Source organism: Empidonax traillii, unplaced genomic scaffold (genome assembly GCF_003031625.1).
Source record: "Empidonax traillii isolate 1590-97213 ecotype Southwest subspecies unplaced genomic scaffold, ASM303162v1 scaffold1001:size240121, whole genome shotgun sequence".
Lineage (NCBI taxonomy): Eukaryota > Metazoa > Chordata > Aves > Passeriformes > Tyrannidae > Empidonax > Empidonax traillii.
Genome location: NW_020956194.1, coordinates 196,626 through 214,006, shown reverse-complemented (window position 1 = coordinate 214,006; position 17,381 = coordinate 196,626). Strand labels below are relative to the sequence as shown.

The window sequence follows — 17,381 nt, the reverse complement described above, 5'->3', positions numbered from 1 at the left end:
CTGAATTAATTCCTATTTAAGAAAATCCAAACTCTTTAATTACACAGAATATTTTAAATTCTTCTCAAGTATTTGCTAGGCCACTGAAGGCTCTCCCTGAAATACAACAACTTCCCTCTTTCCCCCTGTATTTTAACTAAGAAGGGAAGATCTGAAGTGTGTCAATTATTACAGATGTTTGTCTTGCTGACAAACATTGACAAGCTCTTGGTTTGGTCTTTATTCTTTCTTCGCTGCAGCAAACACCCTCTAACCCAGAACCTCTTAAAAATCATGGTGTAACTAAACTAAACAGAAAACTATGGATAAAGGGGCGATGGAATTGATTGGGAACTCTCACTCTTTGTGAGTCCTTGGCCGTGTGTAAATAGGTGCCAACCATTTAATTCCTGTGATTTCAGACCAAACCAGAATTGCCTGTAATTTGATTTTCCTCGAATTTGAAGCGCAGCCTTTTGCCTCTCTTTGATGCTGACAAATCATTGCAAGCTGTGAAGGCTTGACCCTGACTTTGAGAATCTGACAGTGGCGCGGGCAGCTTGTTTGGGTGGGTAAACAAACCAGCAGCCCAGAAGTAGCTGCTTGGACTTCTGTGCTTGGAAACGCGGCCTCTGAAACTTGGGAATGCTCCTCCGAGGGCAGGGAGATGCAGCTTTGGAAATGCACCTTTGGGTGCATTTGGAGAGACGGATTGACAAAGGAAAAGAACTTTTGTCTCGCTGCAGGTGATTTCCGTGGGTTTATAACACTGAGGGAGAACTCTCATAAGGATATTTTCTTGTGTAATTTAAGTGTTCTCCCCCCCTCACAGCCCAGGAAAAAGCCTTCCTTGCTCATGTTCCTCAGTTTTCAAGCTTTCATTTCAAAGTTCTTTTCTCACCTTCCCTTTCTCCTGATGGAGGAGCCAAACCCAGCAATTGTGTCCCCGTGAAGTGCTGGGTAACCTACAACTCTCCTTGTCCCGTGGCTTCCCAATATTCCAGTGGAGGACTGATGGACCTGTGGCTGTTCCTCAGCCCTCCTGTGACCCTGAACTCTCCCACAATGTGTTTTTCACCCTTCCCGCAGGGGGATGGTGGACAAGGGCCTTTCCCTGCATCCCTGTCTGGCAGCAGTTCTTCCTCTCTGCAGCTACCTGCAGTGTCAGTGGGTTCTGAATCTTCCCCCCACCACTTGTTAATGAAACCCACTTCCTTGGCAGCCGCTAAGCTGGGTAAGAAATACTCCAATTCTTCTGTCCAGGTCGTGTTTCTGAGGAATGAACCCGACCTTTGGTCGTGCCCTGGGTTTTGCTGAAGGTCCTTGGATGCCTTATCTTTGCTTCCTTTGGTGCTGCTCCTTTCCTCCTGCTGTAACAAAGTTTCCTTGGCTGTTTTAATCGGTGTTTTCACTTATTAACTGTGCTCCTGAATGGTGTTGTTTCCAGAGGTTGTGGTGTCTGATTCCTAACACAGAACTGGGAATTGGGAGTTAGCAAAGCAGCTCTGAAGGCTGGCTCAGTTACCTTCAGATCCCTCCAGTGCAGCTGAAATTGCTCCCAGTGCTCTTTTGAAATAAAAATCCAACATCCAGGATACAGAACTTGGGTTTCAGGTGTCTGTTTTGTCCTGACTGTTCCCTAAAGCTTTGGAAATAGGTGTTCAATTTGGGGAGGCTGTGCTGTAATCCTTGTTCAGCTGGGAGGTTTAAGTCCCATTTTAGTTGACTTAACCAATCAGCAACAGTAGCATATATGTGGGCATTTCCTCCCCCCAAAATGACCATTTCCTCCACAGGAACTGTGGTTTTTAAAGATACGGCAGATGAGTTGGGATGCACATTCTCACCATTTACTTTTTTATTTTTGGGTTGGTTGGTTTGGGTTTTTATTTCTGTGGAGCAGGAGAAAGGAAGTGATAAGGGAAGGAGAACTGGCCTTTTTTGGGTTCACGTTTTGTCAGTGAAAATTGATTTGTCTCTGCCTGCTGCTGGACAGATACATTTTTATATAAAATATGAACAATTTCTTTAATAACTGCAGATTAAAAATGTTATGTATCTGGAAATTATGCATTAGGTGTGATGTTCAGGGCATCATCTTGGTCACATTGTAGTTCCAGTGAGAGCTGTTCACTTGGAAGGTTGGGAGGTTCACTGCGTGTCAAAATGACAGTACAATAAGTTACATATTATTTATAGAATAAATTATTTTCTTTAACTGGAGCCCAAAATATGAAAATACAAACACAAACCAAAATGCGATAGGGCTCCTTCAGGGAGTTCTTGGTGGGGAAGTTGTGATACAGCAGAACTGAGAAGGGTCAAAGAACAGCAAGTGGTCATTCAGCACCCACCTAACGCGTGGTTAATGATTAGAAAGCAGGAGTTCAACAAATCTGGGCTGTACAATAGGAGGTAAAACGTTTGGGGGTTATTTTAAATAACGCTTCTTCTTTAAAGGAGCAGTTTGAAAATGTTCTTTCCCTCTGGAAAAGCCTCCCTGCATTTTAAGGTGTAAACTGCCTTGCCCAAATTTACAGGTGACATCAAGAATCCTCTTGAAGAAAGTGGAGTTCTAAATGCTGCCAGCATTACAATTAATAACTCAAGTGTCTCTTTGGGAGCAGAGCGTTCTTTGGGTGTATTAATTTTTAAAAATTTTCTCAGGCATAGACTTAGAAAAACCCTGGACTCGACTGGTGATCAGTCTATGTTCTTGTGTGTGAGATATTTTGCAGACTCAGTGGATGTTTCTGGAAAATGATCCTTTATCTGTGTAAAATACCAGAAGGTGAGGGCAGTGTATAATTCAGAGCAGGCATAAATCATCGTAATTCTGAGATGTGCTGATCAACCCTGCACCTCAGTAGTTCTCCAGATCTAAATCTTGAATTAACTTGTCTGTTAAATGTGTTCACGTGCACTTTTCAAATAATAACCAGCTAACCTATAGCTGTGGTTTAAAAGTTTAAAAAGCAGTTTATTAACTTTGTGACTCTTTGAGTATTGCAAAATTGGGGGAAAAAAATGACTTTTTATTCTTGATGCAGATTACGGGGGATTTATTTTTGTGACATGAATCTTTTCAGAGAAGATCTTTTTTTTCTTAGCCTGAAATACATTTTAGGACTAGAGAATTCCTCTGTGCTGTGTATCAGAATTAATTGTATTCCTTTTCAAAAAGGTTTGCTATTTCCATTTAAAACTCAGTGCAGAGGTCCCTCTATACTTTTTGCTGTCACTGTTTTACCAACTTATTCATCAAAATATTACATTGTTGGTTTCAAGAGAGAGAAGATCTCTCAGAACTTAAATAGAAGCTGACTTGACTTTCCCCCCCTTTCACTGCCAAATTTTATCTTCACAGCATATGGTTCTTCAGTAAACTGAAGTTTTAGAAGTAGTTTATTTGAATTTGAAACCTGGGAACCAAAAAAGTGCAGTCCTGGCTAATCAGTTGTAAGCCCTGAAAATACTTGTCACCTAAAAGGTAAATTACAAGTGATTTAGTAGCAAAGCTCTGACCCTTCTACCTCCCTGCAGGGAATAACAAGGGAAAAAGGGATCCATCCATTCTGCTAAAGTTGAGTTCAGGCAGTGCCAAAGTCAGAAGGGTTGTGTTCCAGGAGCTGGTGCTGGCCAAAAACACCTGTGTGGTATGTGCTGAGGAATTCCCATTTTCACCATAGGATTCCCAGGAATTTTGTAGTAATTTCATCCTAATGTTTCATTGATTTTGATTGAATCCTCATAAAACTGCCATGGTTTATAATGTGTTGGGGTTTTTTTCCCCCTGAAATTTTCAACAGGGAAAAAAAGAGAATATATCAAATTCCTTGTTATCTTTGATTTGAAGGAATGTCATAAGCTGTCAGGTTGGTTTGGCAACCAGTTTGACCTTTCCTGGTAAACCAGCGTTGCTTCATTATTAATTTCTCTCCTGCATCATACTTTGCGTTCAGGCAATGGAATACCTAATTTTGGATGCTGTGAATTTACTTGTCAGTAGTTGTATTGTGTGTTTGGCTCTGGGGAGCCTGTTCTCTGAGTAAATAGCACTGACAGACAGTGCCACTCGAGCAGTGCAGCCATCTGTCCTGCTTGCCATTGACACTCTGCCGTGGATTTTAGGGAGATGCCTTCAGAAAGGGGAAAGAGTGGCTTGAGACAGGAGCCCTGCAGATGTGTTTGACAGGTGGAGCCCTTAGCTATGACCTGAGTTAGTGATCTTGTTTGTTGTAACGTGAAGGTTTACTCTGGTACTCTGTTCACTCGTGTGTTTTTTGATGTCTTTGTCCTCTGTTTTGCTGTCTTGGAAGAGAAGGTGGTTTTTTTTTCAACTGTGTCTTCCTTGAAGCGCAGCAAAATTAAGCTTTGTGTGAGTGTTTGTGTACATGGGCTTAGAAAATGCAGACTTAGACTAAAATGCTTACATCACGTTAAGGAAGTCGCACACACACGTGGGTAAAATGGGGAAGCCTTAGTCGTCCTTGGTGACTGATCTTCTGGTGCTTTCTCTCTGAAGGGATTGTTCATATTTGTCCTGCTGTGAGCTGTAAGATCTGTAGATGATGTTGCACTCCTGCTGACAGCTGTTTCCATCCTCAGGACTAATGGCAAAGGAGTGACCCAGCATGGCAGCTATGGTGCCACCAGTGAAGCTGAAATGGCTCGAGCATCTCAACAGCTCCTGGATCACCGAGGACAGCGAATCTATCGCCACGAGGGAGGGAGTGTCCGTCCTGTACGCCAAGTTAGTGAGCAATAAAGAAGTAGTGCCATTGCCCCAGCAGGTTCTGTGCCTCAAAGGACCTCAGTTACCGGATTTCGAGCGGGAATCTCTGTCTAGTGATGAACAGGACCACTACCTGGACGCCCTTCTTAGCAGCCAGCTGGCTCTGGCCAAGATGGTGTGCTCGGACTCCCCGTTTGCCGGGGCGCTGCGCAAGCGTCTCCTGGTGCTGCAGCGCGTCTTCTACGCGCTTTCCAACAAGTACCACGACAAGGGCAAGGTGAAGCAGCAGCAGCACTCCCCGGAGAGCAGCTCTGGCTCCACGGACGTGCACTCGGTCAGCGAGCGGCCCAGGTCGAGCACGGACGCGCTCATCGAGATGGGGGTGCGGACCGGGCTGAGCCTGCTCTTCGCTCTGCTGCGCCAGAGCTGGATGATGCCGGCGGCGGGGCCCGGCCTCAGCCTCTGCAACGACGTCATCCACACCGCCATAGAGGTGGTCAGCTCCCTGCCGCCCCTGTCTCTCGCCAACGAGAGCAAGATCCCCCCCATGGGTTTGGACTGTTTGGCACAAGTCACGACGTTTCTGAAAGGAGTCACCATCCCCAACTCCGGGGCGGATACTTTAGGCCGGAGATTGGCGTCGGAGCTGCTGCTCGGTCTGGCTGCCCAACGAGGTGCCTTGAGATACCTTCTGGAGTGGATAGAGATGGCTCTCGGTGCTTCAGCTGTGGTGAACACCATGGAGAAGAGCAAACTGCTGCAGAGTCCCGAGGGGATGATCAGCTTTGACTGCTTCATGAGTATATTGACCCAGATGCGACGCTCTCTGGTAGGTCCAGACCAGCTCTGGCTCGTCTGCACTGCAGTGTGCTTGTGTTCTTAACTAAACAGTTTCTCCAGACCGAATGCCAGTTTGCTCAATATGTTAGTAAAAGGGTTTTTTTGTGAGTTTTTCCCCTCAGGATTTCCTTTGTTGCCCACCAGCTCTTTCTCCCCCTTCTTGCCCGCCCGTTTTCCTCATGGGTAAAGATGGAACAGCAAAGCAGCCCCTGTGTTGTCACTTTTGTCATTATGCTTTAACTCCAGGGGAAGAATCAAGGCCATGCTTGATCCACTTGCACTTGTACATTGAAATTCATAGCAAAAAAGTTACAAAGTACGGAACTGTTTTTCTGGCTTGAAATTCAAACTTTTTGCCATACACCTTGTTTCCTGTTCAATTATTTATTCTGCCTCATAGGCCCAGACTGAAACAGAGCATGACTTTCCCTCACCTTGGTCATTCTTTTCTCCTCAGGCTTGTGTTGCTTGTTATCAAACATAAATTTTAAAATCTAAACAAATGTTAAAGAAGGGGGACCATGAGAAGAGCGTGACAGTGGCAGTACCTGAACTGGATTGTATGTGCTGATGGGCAGCTCTGTTTGGTGTTGGTTTTAGGCCAGATATGAAATTGGAGTCCAAAAGATGGAAGATACATAAAGATAAAATAATTTTCACTTTGAACACAAATAATATGCATTTCAGAATAAAACAGTGTTAGGAGAAATGAACTCCGAACACAGATATTTTCACAAAAATGATCAATAAGAATATTTAAGTAGCACTTGCGACACTTCTGTTTTCCTGAAGTGTGTGCAGATATCCCAGCTCAGGAAAAGGTGGTGTACTCGTAAAAACAAGCCCAGATCCCTGATGCATTTGGCACAGGTGCCCTGTCGCTGTCTGGGAGGATGTCGGTCGCAATAACAACCTTTGATTGTCGTAGGGCTCGTCTGCCGACCGGAGTCAATGGAGGGAGCCAACCAGGACGTCTGATGGCTTGTGCTCCCTGTATGAAGCAGCTCTGTGTTTGTTTGAGGAGGTATGTCTGGGAAAAAACCACGGAAGGTCATTGTAGTTTCCTTCCCCCTCACTCGTGGGGTCGCTGGGAACGGGGGCTGCAGCCCCGTCTTGGCTGAGATACTCAAGAGTAGAAAAGGGGGAAAAAAAACCTGTGAAAAACTGAGATATAACCAAACAAAGTCACTTGGGCGGGCTCATGACGTGATGGTGGTGATTTGTGTTTAAGCAGATAGTTGTACTGAGGGGCAGGGAAAGGTGCATTAAACGTTGTCAGTGTGGGGAAGGAAACAGCAAGTGGTGCTTGTTTTCCAGGTGTGCCGAATGGCCTCAGACTATTCCAGGACATGTGCCAGCCCTGACAGCATCCAGACTGGGGATGCCCCCATCGTGTCTGAGACCTGTGAGGTGTATGTCTGGGGCAGTAACAGCAGCCATCAGCTGGTGGAAGGAACTCAAGAGAAGATACTTCAGCCCAAGCTCGCTCCAAGCTTTTCTGATGCACAGACGGTGAGTGACATTTCTGGGGGTACATTATGTGACATTCAGTAGCTTCATAACTAGTGTGGAATTGAGAAATGCGGCTTCTGATGCTCAGAACCGATCACACAACTTATTGAACTGAAAGTATCACACACCTGAATATCCCTGTAACAAGAACAGCTGAATTTCCTGACTTGCTCTGCAGAGACAAGTTGGTTTGCCTGTAGGGTTTTTTTTTTTTTGGTGGTGTTTCTTTGTTTTTGGTTTGGATTTTTTTTTTTCCTGTTGCTTAAAAGGTGTCTTAACTATTCAATCTTCTTTTCCTTTGGTGGTTTTCACACCAAGCTTGCCTAGTTTAAAAGTCCAGACTGGGCAAGCTGCTGACACAGCAACCTTAATGAGCTCCCTGAAAATGAATGTAGCAGCTCTTCTGCTCCCAGTGCCGGGTTCTGCCCTTGCAGCTGAGCGCTGTTGTTGATGCCTGGCACAGGATAGAACAGTTTGCTTTTCTGTTCCTACGTGGGCCTTGCAGTGTTGACTCAAGTAAAAGCACTTTTTGGTCACTAGACAATTCAGGGGCGTTCTGTGCGGTTGTTTCTATTGGCGTCACTGGTAGATTTGATGTGCCAGTGGACTGCAGGGCTGGGCATCACAGAGGAGTTTATGCATTGAGAAAACTTTCAAAACACCAATGCACAAGGGTGGAATGTGAATGAGTGGGTTACTCCTTTATTAGTACAGTTTACACCCATCCAACATATTTATGTGATTATTTTTTTTTCCCCACTGGGATAAAGATTTTTTTCTTTAGCTTTCTAGCTAAAACAACTGATAATTGTAAATTAATCAAACGATTGATAATTGTTTTAGGGTTGTCTGGATATTAATTCCCATTGAATAGGGCAGTGGCTGTGCAGTCTGACACCTGTGTGGGGCTGTTTTCTGTGTGCCTTTATGGTTCAGATTTGAACCTGCTTTGCACTTAAAGATTCCTGTAGCAAATTATTGCTGGGTTAGTTGATTTGCTCTTGAGTCATTTGCCAGCTGAGCTCTGACTTCCCAATAGAGGCAAGTTCTTATTCTCTTAAAAACTTTTATTTCTTTGATGTTTGTGTAATTAAAATGTATAGTGTCAAATGAGAATGGAGCTTTAGCGTGTGGCTTATTTTTGTAGTGTTATCACTTGGTATTGGTTAAAATCAAGGCAGACCTACAGTGCTGTAGCAATCTGTCACTTTTTGGTTTTGCTCTTAGCAAATGAAAATTTCCCTCTGTGACTTTTGGAGATCTGAATTCAGCCCAGTGTTTTTACGTTATATTGTATGGAAAGGTCACAGAAAGAAACCTCACATACTGTTATAAAAATACAAGCTTTTAGGCCTGTAGGTGAATTTTGCATTTATCTAAACTCTGTGAATCACTTTTTTAACCTTTCCTTTGCAGATTGAAGCTGGACAATATTGTACCTTTGTCATTTCTACGGATGGCTCTGTCCGAGCCTGTGGGAAAGGCAGCTATGGCAGACTCGGACTGGGTGACTCCAATAATCAGTCCACACTGAAAAAACTGACTTTTGAGCCTCACAGGTCTATCAAAAAGGTGTCATCTTCAAAAGGATCTGATGGCCACACTTTGGCATTTACAACAGAAGGGGAAGTCTTCAGCTGGGGTGACGGTGACTACGGAAAACTGGGACATGGAAATAGCTCAACTCAGAAATATCCCAAACTTATTCAGGGTCCCCTGCAAGGAAAGGTATGTTTGGTATAGCAGAACACCTGGTTTTGTTCTGTTCAGTTGGGGTGTTGTGTAAAATGTTAAATGTATAAAATCTTAAGAAAAACTCCGTGTTTTTCTCGACTTCTCTTTGAAGCTGGGTCTGCTTTGAGTAAAACAGTAGAACTTGTGATTGCCTCTTGTGATCTGGACAGTGGCCTTGTCAGGAAACCTTCTCACAGTCTGAAGGAGTAAAACATTCCAGGAAGGAAGGGGTTGCTTTTGGTACCTCAACACCAGGATTTTGACTTAAAACTGCTTAGTGTGGCTTCATCTGGAAAGTGGTTCTGTGTTGTCTTACAAGGCCTTCTTCTCCCTGTCTGTCTGTGTTTAAATATTCACTGATGCTTCTTTTTCCTCCTGTAAGCCCAGGATATCATCATGTTAAAGCTGCCTGATTAATAAATCATTAGCAGTTTTATATTAGAAACCTGCCTTTTTACGTACTTATTTCTACCAACCAAATAGGAACTGGGGAGGATTGCAAAGGCTCACTCATGTGTGCATTTACTCCACATGAATGAACAAGTTAATTTACACAGATTGCTTCTGATGCTTGGCTCCCAGGAGCTTTCACACTTCCTGTTTGGTTCGGGTGAGAACTGAGTTTCTTTCTGCCTGTGGTGCAGGTGGTGGTGTGTGTGTCAGCGGGGTACAGGCACAGCGCTGCTGTCACAGAGGATGGAGAGCTCTACACGTGGGGAGAGGGAGACTTCGGGAGATTGGGTGAGTTTCAAACTTCAGGGGATGCTTTTGGAGGAATTTCTGTGTCTGGTCGTGGTTCTGCACGTTTGTTCTCTAACTGTCCCCTCTAAATACACACATGATGCAACTGGTGACTAACAGGTCACAGAGGTGTCCTATTATACACATATAGGTGACTAATGCGGTTACTTTTATAAAGAATTTAAAAAAAATATTTGTGATTTCAAGAAAGATTGCTTTTATTCGTAACAACACATATGATTGCTATTGCTACTGAAATGTAAACAGTAGACATTTTAAATAGACTAGAATTCTGGTGTGGTGGGAGGGTGGGTGAGAACAGGGAAGTGCCGGGGCAGAAGATTGAGGACAGTGGTTTACAGTTTTCCAAGGCAATCAGTGGAGGTGCTGAGCCTCTCCCTGCTGTGTCAGGGAAAGAGCATTGGGTTAGAGGTTTAACTTACAGCTTTGGTGGGAAATGTGGCTAACGTGGAGTTTTGGTGTGCTTTGGGGGTCTCGGAGCGGTGACTTCCAGTGCGCAGCTAAAAGATGAGATTAATTAGTAAGTTGTTCATATTTAATCAGTTTTGGATGGGCTGTTCTTTTCCCCTCTTCTCCATTTTTCTTCCATATCTGCAGAATTTCTGGAGTTTCCTAGAGATGAAACTTTTTCTGGGGTAGGAGGTGCTGCAATGTCTGGTTGCTGCAGAAGGGCCCAGTTGGGGCTGTGAGTGTCCCCATCCACCTGTGATGCTGCTGTGATTTGGCTGTGCAGTGGTGACACTGCGCCCTTACTGCAGCTTCCCCTTGCTGCCCACTGTTAGGAGGTGCAGCTGCCTCATCAGCTGCTGTTAAAGCCACTTGTGCTGATAATTCCTTACATTTCTTTTCAGCGAGCTAGAAAACAGCCCAAGGATTCCATGGCACCTTTACCACAGGTGGCCTCCAAACCTGACTAGGAATCTTCCCCAAAAAGCGGGCAGAAATTACCATTTGTGATGAGCACAGAACACACGTGGGGTTTGCAGAATCTTAATGATTGCAAAAGACAAATAGAACTCGAAGCTTCGCAGAAAGAAAACCCACGTTTTTTCTTGTTGCCCCCCCCCCCCAGGTCACGGTGACAGCAACAGCCGCAACATTCCCACTCTGGTGAAAGACATCAGCAACGTGGGAGAGGTTTCCTGTGGCAGTTCACACACCATAGCTCTGTCCAAAGATGGCAGGACAGTGTGGTCATTTGGAGGAGGAGACAACGGTAGGTGAAAGTGCCGTTTGGGTTGTAATTTTCATGTTTCAGCGCTCCTTGCGCTTCGGTTCTGGGTTTTATTTGGTGGCTGTACAAGGAAGGGATTCTTGTAACATCTAAACACCATGTTTGAAGTTTGACTGCAGGATTATGGAGTTTTGAAAAGGATTATGGGAGGGGAGGGGTTTCACAGAGCAGAAAGCTGAGTGAAGGCCTGAACAATTCAGATGAAAATGCTGTGCTGATAACTTTGAAATTAATTCACTCCTGGCATGACGGTAGCTCTTCACATCCTGGGAGCTGTTGCATTTTAACTGCCTGGGATTAATAGTTCAATTTTAAAATACACTGTAACAAATATATATTCCCTTAAGACTATAATTGAAAGAGGAAAGGTTTTATAGAAATTGTAGTAGGTTTTAAGTTCAAAAATCCACTCTGACATTTTTGGAAATCCCAAAAGAATTCTTTTTGGGGGGACTTTTAATTGTTGTTTAGCCACGGAAAATACCTTGGAGTTGTGTTTCCTCCTTTTGTAGGCAAACTTGGTCACGGTGACACAAACAGAGTGTATAAACCTAAAGTTATAGAAGCCTTGCAAGGAATGTTCATTCGGAAAGTCTGTGCTGGGAGCCAATCCTCACTTGCCTTGACATCGACGGGGCAGGTAGGCAAAAAACCAGGTGTCACTCCAATATCAGAGCAGGTGAAGGTGCTGGGGGTTCACGTTCCTTCAGCTTTCATTGTTTTGACTGTTGAGAAGACGTTCAACTAGTACTTTAATGACAGGGAAGTTCTTGATTAGAGTTTGAGGTTATTAATGTGCTGGAGTAATTCAGAATTACGTAAAAATGCTCTTTTCAAGATCCTTGCTCAGCCACAGAAAATGTATTATTTTTAGGTTAGTAAAAGCCACCAGTGTAAAAATCAAATTGGATCCAGGAAACAAAAAGCAGTGAAATGCTTTTAATTTTAAATGCATGAACCAGCTCAGGTGACTGGGTGATTCCATAGGTGTTTTTTTTCAAATGTATGTGTATTTTAGAATATAGGTGTTAACTGAAAGTTTTATTTCTAATCTAAAAAAATCTCAGGAGAGCTTGGAGATAAATATTGGGGTGGTAAATCCCCATGCCAATCCCAGTGCTGGGGGGAGGCAGGCACGGGATAGGAGATGCACGTTTGTGCTGTGTCGAGGGCCTGCCTGCAGTTGCTGTGCAGGTGCCATGCTGGGGATGGTGGATCCCCGTGCTGGGGATGGTGGATCCCTGTGGATCCCTGTGCCCCCAGGGGTGGTGGATCCCTGTGCTGGGGATGGTGGATCCTGCCCCCAGGAAGCCCAGTTCAGGGTGTGTTGTGTTGCTCTCTCCAGGTGTACGCCTGGGGCTGCGGGGCCTGCCTGGGCTGCGGCTCCTCGGAGGCGACTGCGCTCAGACCCAAACTGGTGGAGGAGCTGGCTGCCACCAGGATAGTCGACATCTCCATCGGGGACAGTCACTGCTTGGCACTCTCTCATGGTAAAAAGCGTAAGGTGTAAAAAATACATAATCCTCCCCTCGGTCGAAAGCAGGTGGATCTCAGGTTTTGTTTTCTGCTCTGTTTGTAGATAATGAAGTTTATGCTTGGGGTAACAATTCCATGGGGCAGTGTGGGCAGGGAAACTCCACTGGTCCCATCACTAAACCGAAGAAAGTGAGTGGTTTAGATGGAGTTGCAATTCAACAGATCTCAGCAGGAACTTCCCATAGCCTTGCCTGGACAGCTCTTCCAAGGGACAGGTAACGGTGACACTGGGGACAGGTATCATTTGCATTTTGTGCAAGTCACTTTGGGATACATTTAACTACTCCCTGAAGGTGTTGACCACACCATGTGTTTCAGGTGTTCTGCTTGCAATGTTTTGGGCTGGAGAGTTCTCCCTCCCTCCTCTCCTCTTCCCTCTCTGTTGCATATTGCAAGTGAAAATACATCAGCACCAAGGATTTGCATATTAGTTCTTTGTGTATGAAGATATCTTACCTGCTGTTAGACCTCTGTTTATTAAAATTTTAGGCAGTGGGAGCTGAAACAACTCAGTGTTTATTTTTGCTTCTGAAGGGACTTTTTATGGCTCAGGAAGTTTCCTGCAGTGTAACAAGGAGTGCTATAAGCAGGAGACTTTGGGAAAGGGGAAGTTCAGACAGATTGCTGAGGTGGATTTAAACATATTAAAGAATTTCTTTATGGTTACCTGTTAATCTAAACTGAAACCAGGTGCCTAAATAAACAGTTTGGTTATTAATGTACAATAAGTGAAATAATACTTTGCTACACCAAAGTGATTGAAGTGAACCAGTATAGTTTTATACATAAACTAACACGAAGGAATAGAAAAGCTTAATATTTGGAAGATAACTCAAGAAGAATTTCAAATGCCCTGTTTTCTCAGGAGCTGTCAATTCAGAAAATAGTGAGACTCAAATAGTACTAAGTGGCACTGCTCCTTCTGAGCTCTCCCTGCATTGTGTCAAAGTCTCCCCAATCTGACATTTGTACCAAAACCAGCTCTGTGAGTACTGGGCAGCCTTTGCACCAGCCAGATGGAATACTCATGGCTTCATCTTTGTGGCACTGTCGGTGTTTCTGTTCTGTAGAGTGATTGTTTGTAAACAGTTTTACAGCAAAGAGAGCAGAACAGTTAATCTGCCGCGGTCATACTGGGTTGTTCTAAGAAACAAACCGGTTCAGTGTGTGTTGAACCCGCTGGAAATGTGAAGTTATTGAAGCAGTGGAGGATTTGCAGAGGCTGATCTCTGGTTGTGACTGCAGGCAGGTGGTGGCGTGGCACAGACCCTACTGCGTGGACCTGGAGGAAAGCACCTTCTCTCATCTCCGCTCCTTCCTCGAGCACTACTGTGACAAAATCAACAGTGAAATCCCCCCTCTTCCTTTTCCCTCCTCAAGGTACACACCCCATGTGCTTGTTACAGATTCTTGTAAGGATTTCAGTTTTCTTTACAGCTTGGTTTGTCTGTTCTTTAACAAGCATAAATCTGGTTTCCTTGCTCCTTCAGGAGCTCTGCAGTGCCCCAAATGTAGCAGGATCTTTTTCTCTGGAGTTTATTCTCGTTATGCACCGAATTAAATGCTTTATTTCAGAGTTTTCCTTTGAAACACGTTTTTCTATGTAGCTGAAATGCATTTACTGTTTCTGCTATGTCAGTTCTTACTCCTTTTAACAGTTTTTCAGAAGTTTTTTACAAAGACTAGAGATTAATATCCTGACCTTTTGTTTTCAACCCCGTTTTTGTGCTTTTAAACCTTCTGAGAGAAGATTACATTAGTTTTTTTTTTTCTCTATGAATAATACATTTTACTCTTTGTGTATTTTTGGATGGTTTTGCCTCCTGATTCACGGGGCTGCTTTTCTAAAGTAATTTACTTACCTTTTCTGGCACAAAATATCACAGGAGAGTTAAAAGCACTGCAAAGTGATTAGAGAGATTAACAGGGATGTATTTCTTTTTCCAGGGAACACCACAATTTTCTGAAATTGTGTCTGAAGCTGCTCTCTAATCACCTTGCACTTGCCCTGGCTGGGGGTGTTGCCACCAGCATTCTGGGCCGCCAGGCCGGGCCTCTCCGAAACCTCCTGTTCAGGCTGATGGACTCGTCTGTCCCTGATGAAATTCAGGAAGTAAGTCATGTTTGTTGTTTGCATGTGAAAATTGTGCTGCTTCTCTCTTTCTTTGTGCAATTAGAGATATATCTGACTTGCAGCAGTTGGCACTTTTGATAAACATGAGCCTGACTTAGTGGTTTTTACTCATGAAAGGTAAAAACTGTTTTATGATCTGAAAGCAGAGGAGAATGTTTGCAGAAGGATTTCAAAAAGCTGCTTTATTTTGTAACTTTTCAATTAGTCTTCCTTGTGATAACAAGCCTAAAATGTCAGAGTTATGGATTGAGTAATTAACTCAGTTGAGTAACTCTCCTGAGATGTACCCTTACAGCAAACAGCAGCTTTTGGTGCTCTCCTTTCACTTCTTCAATGCCCTGCATGTCTTTGCATCACAGTAGGAAAAATTAGTGTGCTCTTGTGAGATAGAACTCTGGTGTGAAATGAAATTAAGCAAGATGTTCTGGCTGTATCATGGGTGATGCACTGTGTTTTTGAAAGATACAGGTGAGTTGATTATCTCCCCCTCCCCCACTGAGGAAGGATTTTCTGCTGCTCTAATTTCAGGTTGTAATCGAGACTCTGTCAGTAGGAGCAACTATGCTGCTTCCTCCACTGCGAGAGAGGATGGAATTGCTCCATTCCCTTCTCCCCCAAGGCCCTGATAGATGGGAGAGCTTATCAAAAGGACAGGTAAGGTCAGGTAAAAATATACCACGCTCTGAAAGCAGCTGTGGTTTGCTTTGGCTTGTTCTGCTGGAACATTGTGAGCTGAGGTGAGCTCAGAGTGCCAGCACATTCCTGGTGAGGTGCAGAGCAAAGCCCAGCCTGACAAAACCTGGGGGTAGCCTGGCTAAACCGGAGTCCAGGGAGCACTGCATGTTTCCTCAGGTGAAGGCTGGCTGCAGACAGCTTAGGAATTGCTGTGTCAGCATATCCAGACAAGTATCAAGAGTTTTGGAATTTGGATTTAATGTGTCTTAGAAAATTATTTTCTGGGAGGAATACTCGTATAATGCTTTCCCTACATGGATTTCACCCTCCTTTGCAAAGATAACTGCAATGTTCCTTTTGCCTTTTTCTACTCTCAGATTAAAAAATGAACAAAAGTACTGTTCAGTTCTGTGCACACGGGATCCTGGTCAAATCCTGTATTTTACACACTTAAGGAAGAGACTGGCTCACACTTGATACTGAAACTCTGAAATAGAATCTTCTGATTCTGATTTTCTGGGGATTTGTGAAGATGGGTATCGGTACAAACTGAACCCCCTGACAATTACTAGGGTAGAACAGGTTTAGGTTTCAGAACCAGCAGCAGGGGGGAGGAGCACTGAAGGTGAAGGTCATTACTCTGCTTCTGCCACTTCCCTTGGTCTCCAGTGTGCTTGTTCTGCTCTTTACCCTTTTTCCTGTGTACAGCCTAGAAAAATGATGTGTCCCCCACCAACCCCCCAAATAATCAGCTCCAACAAACTGGAGAAAGCATTTAGTCCAGTGCCTGATATCTCCCTCTTAACCTCAGATTGTACTGGCTATAGCCATCTAACTGATACATTTATCTGTTCTCCAATACTACAAACCTGCAGGAAATCCTGGAATTTTTTGGTGCAGTCCTGCAGCTCATTCTGTGTCCCATTAGAACATTTTCATTGTAACTCTGTCTGATCCTTTTTGTTGCTTAGCTCCTTATTCTCTCCTCATTACCAAGCAGTGTTTTTTGTGCCTGTAAACATCTCCCTTTAGAGAATGCAGCTGGACATCATTCTGACGAGCTTGCAGGATCACACCCACGTGGCCTCCCTGCTGGGCTACAGCTCCCCCTCGGACAGCAGCGAGAGCTCCTCGCTGGGCGTCAGCTACGGGAACCTCTCCGAGCAAACCTACGCCGTGCAGAGCAGCCACCCCGACACTCACCTGGCCGAGATCCTCATGAAGACTCTGCTCAGAAACTTGGGATTTTATACAGTATGTACAGGCCTCGGAATTCGTTGATTTATTTTTAAAACGAGGACGAATTTTGTGTGCTTTTATAAGGGTTAATGTGTTTTTCTCCGTCTCAAGAAAGGGGTGCTCTTTTTGTCTTTTGTCCTGAAGTGGCCTAAAATCAGTTCATCGTTTCTAACAGTATAGTTCTCATGTTATTATAGTGCTGTTTACTGTTTAAGATGACTTGTGTAAATGCAGCTGTCTTCGTGTCAGACTATTTTACCGCTCCAGCTTTGGCTTCAAGTTTTTTGGCAGGTAGAATGTAAAACAAGATGTTTTCAGTCAGTGTAATCTCAGCCACCAGGGAACAATAGGCAGACACCAGGAGCATCAATCTGTCTAATTAACTTCACCAGGGTTATTACCTTATGCTTATTACCTGACAGAACATCTCATGCATCAGCCTCCAACAGATCCTAAAGATTATTACTTATTTTAATGTACTGGGATTTGGGGGCCAGGGGAGGGAGGGGCTTTTTTTCACCCAGTTAGCCTTGGGGAGTTGAATAAAAACATTGCTGCCTGTGAAAGAAACCTTTTTATAAGAGAAGTGTTCTCTTGACAGCCATCAAACTCACTCCTATGACCTTCTAAACAAGTGTAATTTTAGGTGTGGTTATCCCATGATCCACTGGCACATAATAAAGATTAAAAAAAGTTTCTTTTTAAGATGGTTGTCAGGTTTCATGGCATTTGAAGCAGAGTTAATTGTTCTTTTCCTCTCCATCCCCCCCCCCCCCTTTTTGTCTTAATAGGACCAAGCCTTTGGAGAACTGGAAAAAAACAGTGATAAATTTTTACTGGGTACATCATCATCAGAAAACAGCCAACCTGCTCATCTTCATGAGCTTTTATGTTCCCTGCAGAAACAGCTGCTGGCTTATTGCCACATCAACAGTGTCAGTGAGGTGAGTGCCCTTATTTTTATCGTCATAAGCACCGGAATGTTGTGAGGTTCCTGTTGT

At 44.0% G+C, this 17,381-nt stretch overlaps 1 protein-coding gene across 5 annotated transcripts in view; it reads left to right on the top strand.

Annotated features, from left to right (window-relative positions):
- The window catches only part of HERC1 (HECT and RLD domain containing E3 ubiquitin protein ligase family member 1), a 91,170-nt gene that overhangs the window by 13,899 nt on the left and 59,890 nt on the right, over window positions 1–17,381 (top strand). For 4 of the 5 annotated variants that reach the window (XM_027903953.1, XM_027903957.1, XM_027903958.1 and 1 more), the window contains exons 2-15: window positions 4,578–5,543; window positions 6,483–6,578; window positions 6,872–7,066; window positions 8,483–8,794; window positions 9,445–9,541; window positions 10,635–10,778; window positions 11,309–11,436; window positions 12,142–12,286; window positions 12,376–12,547; window positions 13,578–13,712; window positions 14,280–14,445; window positions 14,995–15,120; window positions 16,174–16,395; window positions 17,172–17,324. In XM_027903953.1, the coding sequence (XP_027759754.1) occupies window positions 4,614–5,543; window positions 6,483–6,578; window positions 6,872–7,066; window positions 8,483–8,794; window positions 9,445–9,541; window positions 10,635–10,778; window positions 11,309–11,436; window positions 12,142–12,286; window positions 12,376–12,547; window positions 13,578–13,712; window positions 14,280–14,445; window positions 14,995–15,120; window positions 16,174–16,395; window positions 17,172–17,324 (3,021 nt within the window). In that variant the 5' untranslated portion in view covers window positions 4,578–4,613. The remainder of the gene's footprint in view (window positions 1–4,577; window positions 5,544–6,482; window positions 6,579–6,871; window positions 7,067–8,482; window positions 8,795–9,444; window positions 9,542–10,634; window positions 10,779–11,308; window positions 11,437–12,141; window positions 12,287–12,375; window positions 12,548–13,577; window positions 13,713–14,279; window positions 14,446–14,994; window positions 15,121–16,173; window positions 16,396–17,171; window positions 17,325–17,381) is intronic. The other variant, XM_027903954.1, reaches the window with a different exon arrangement.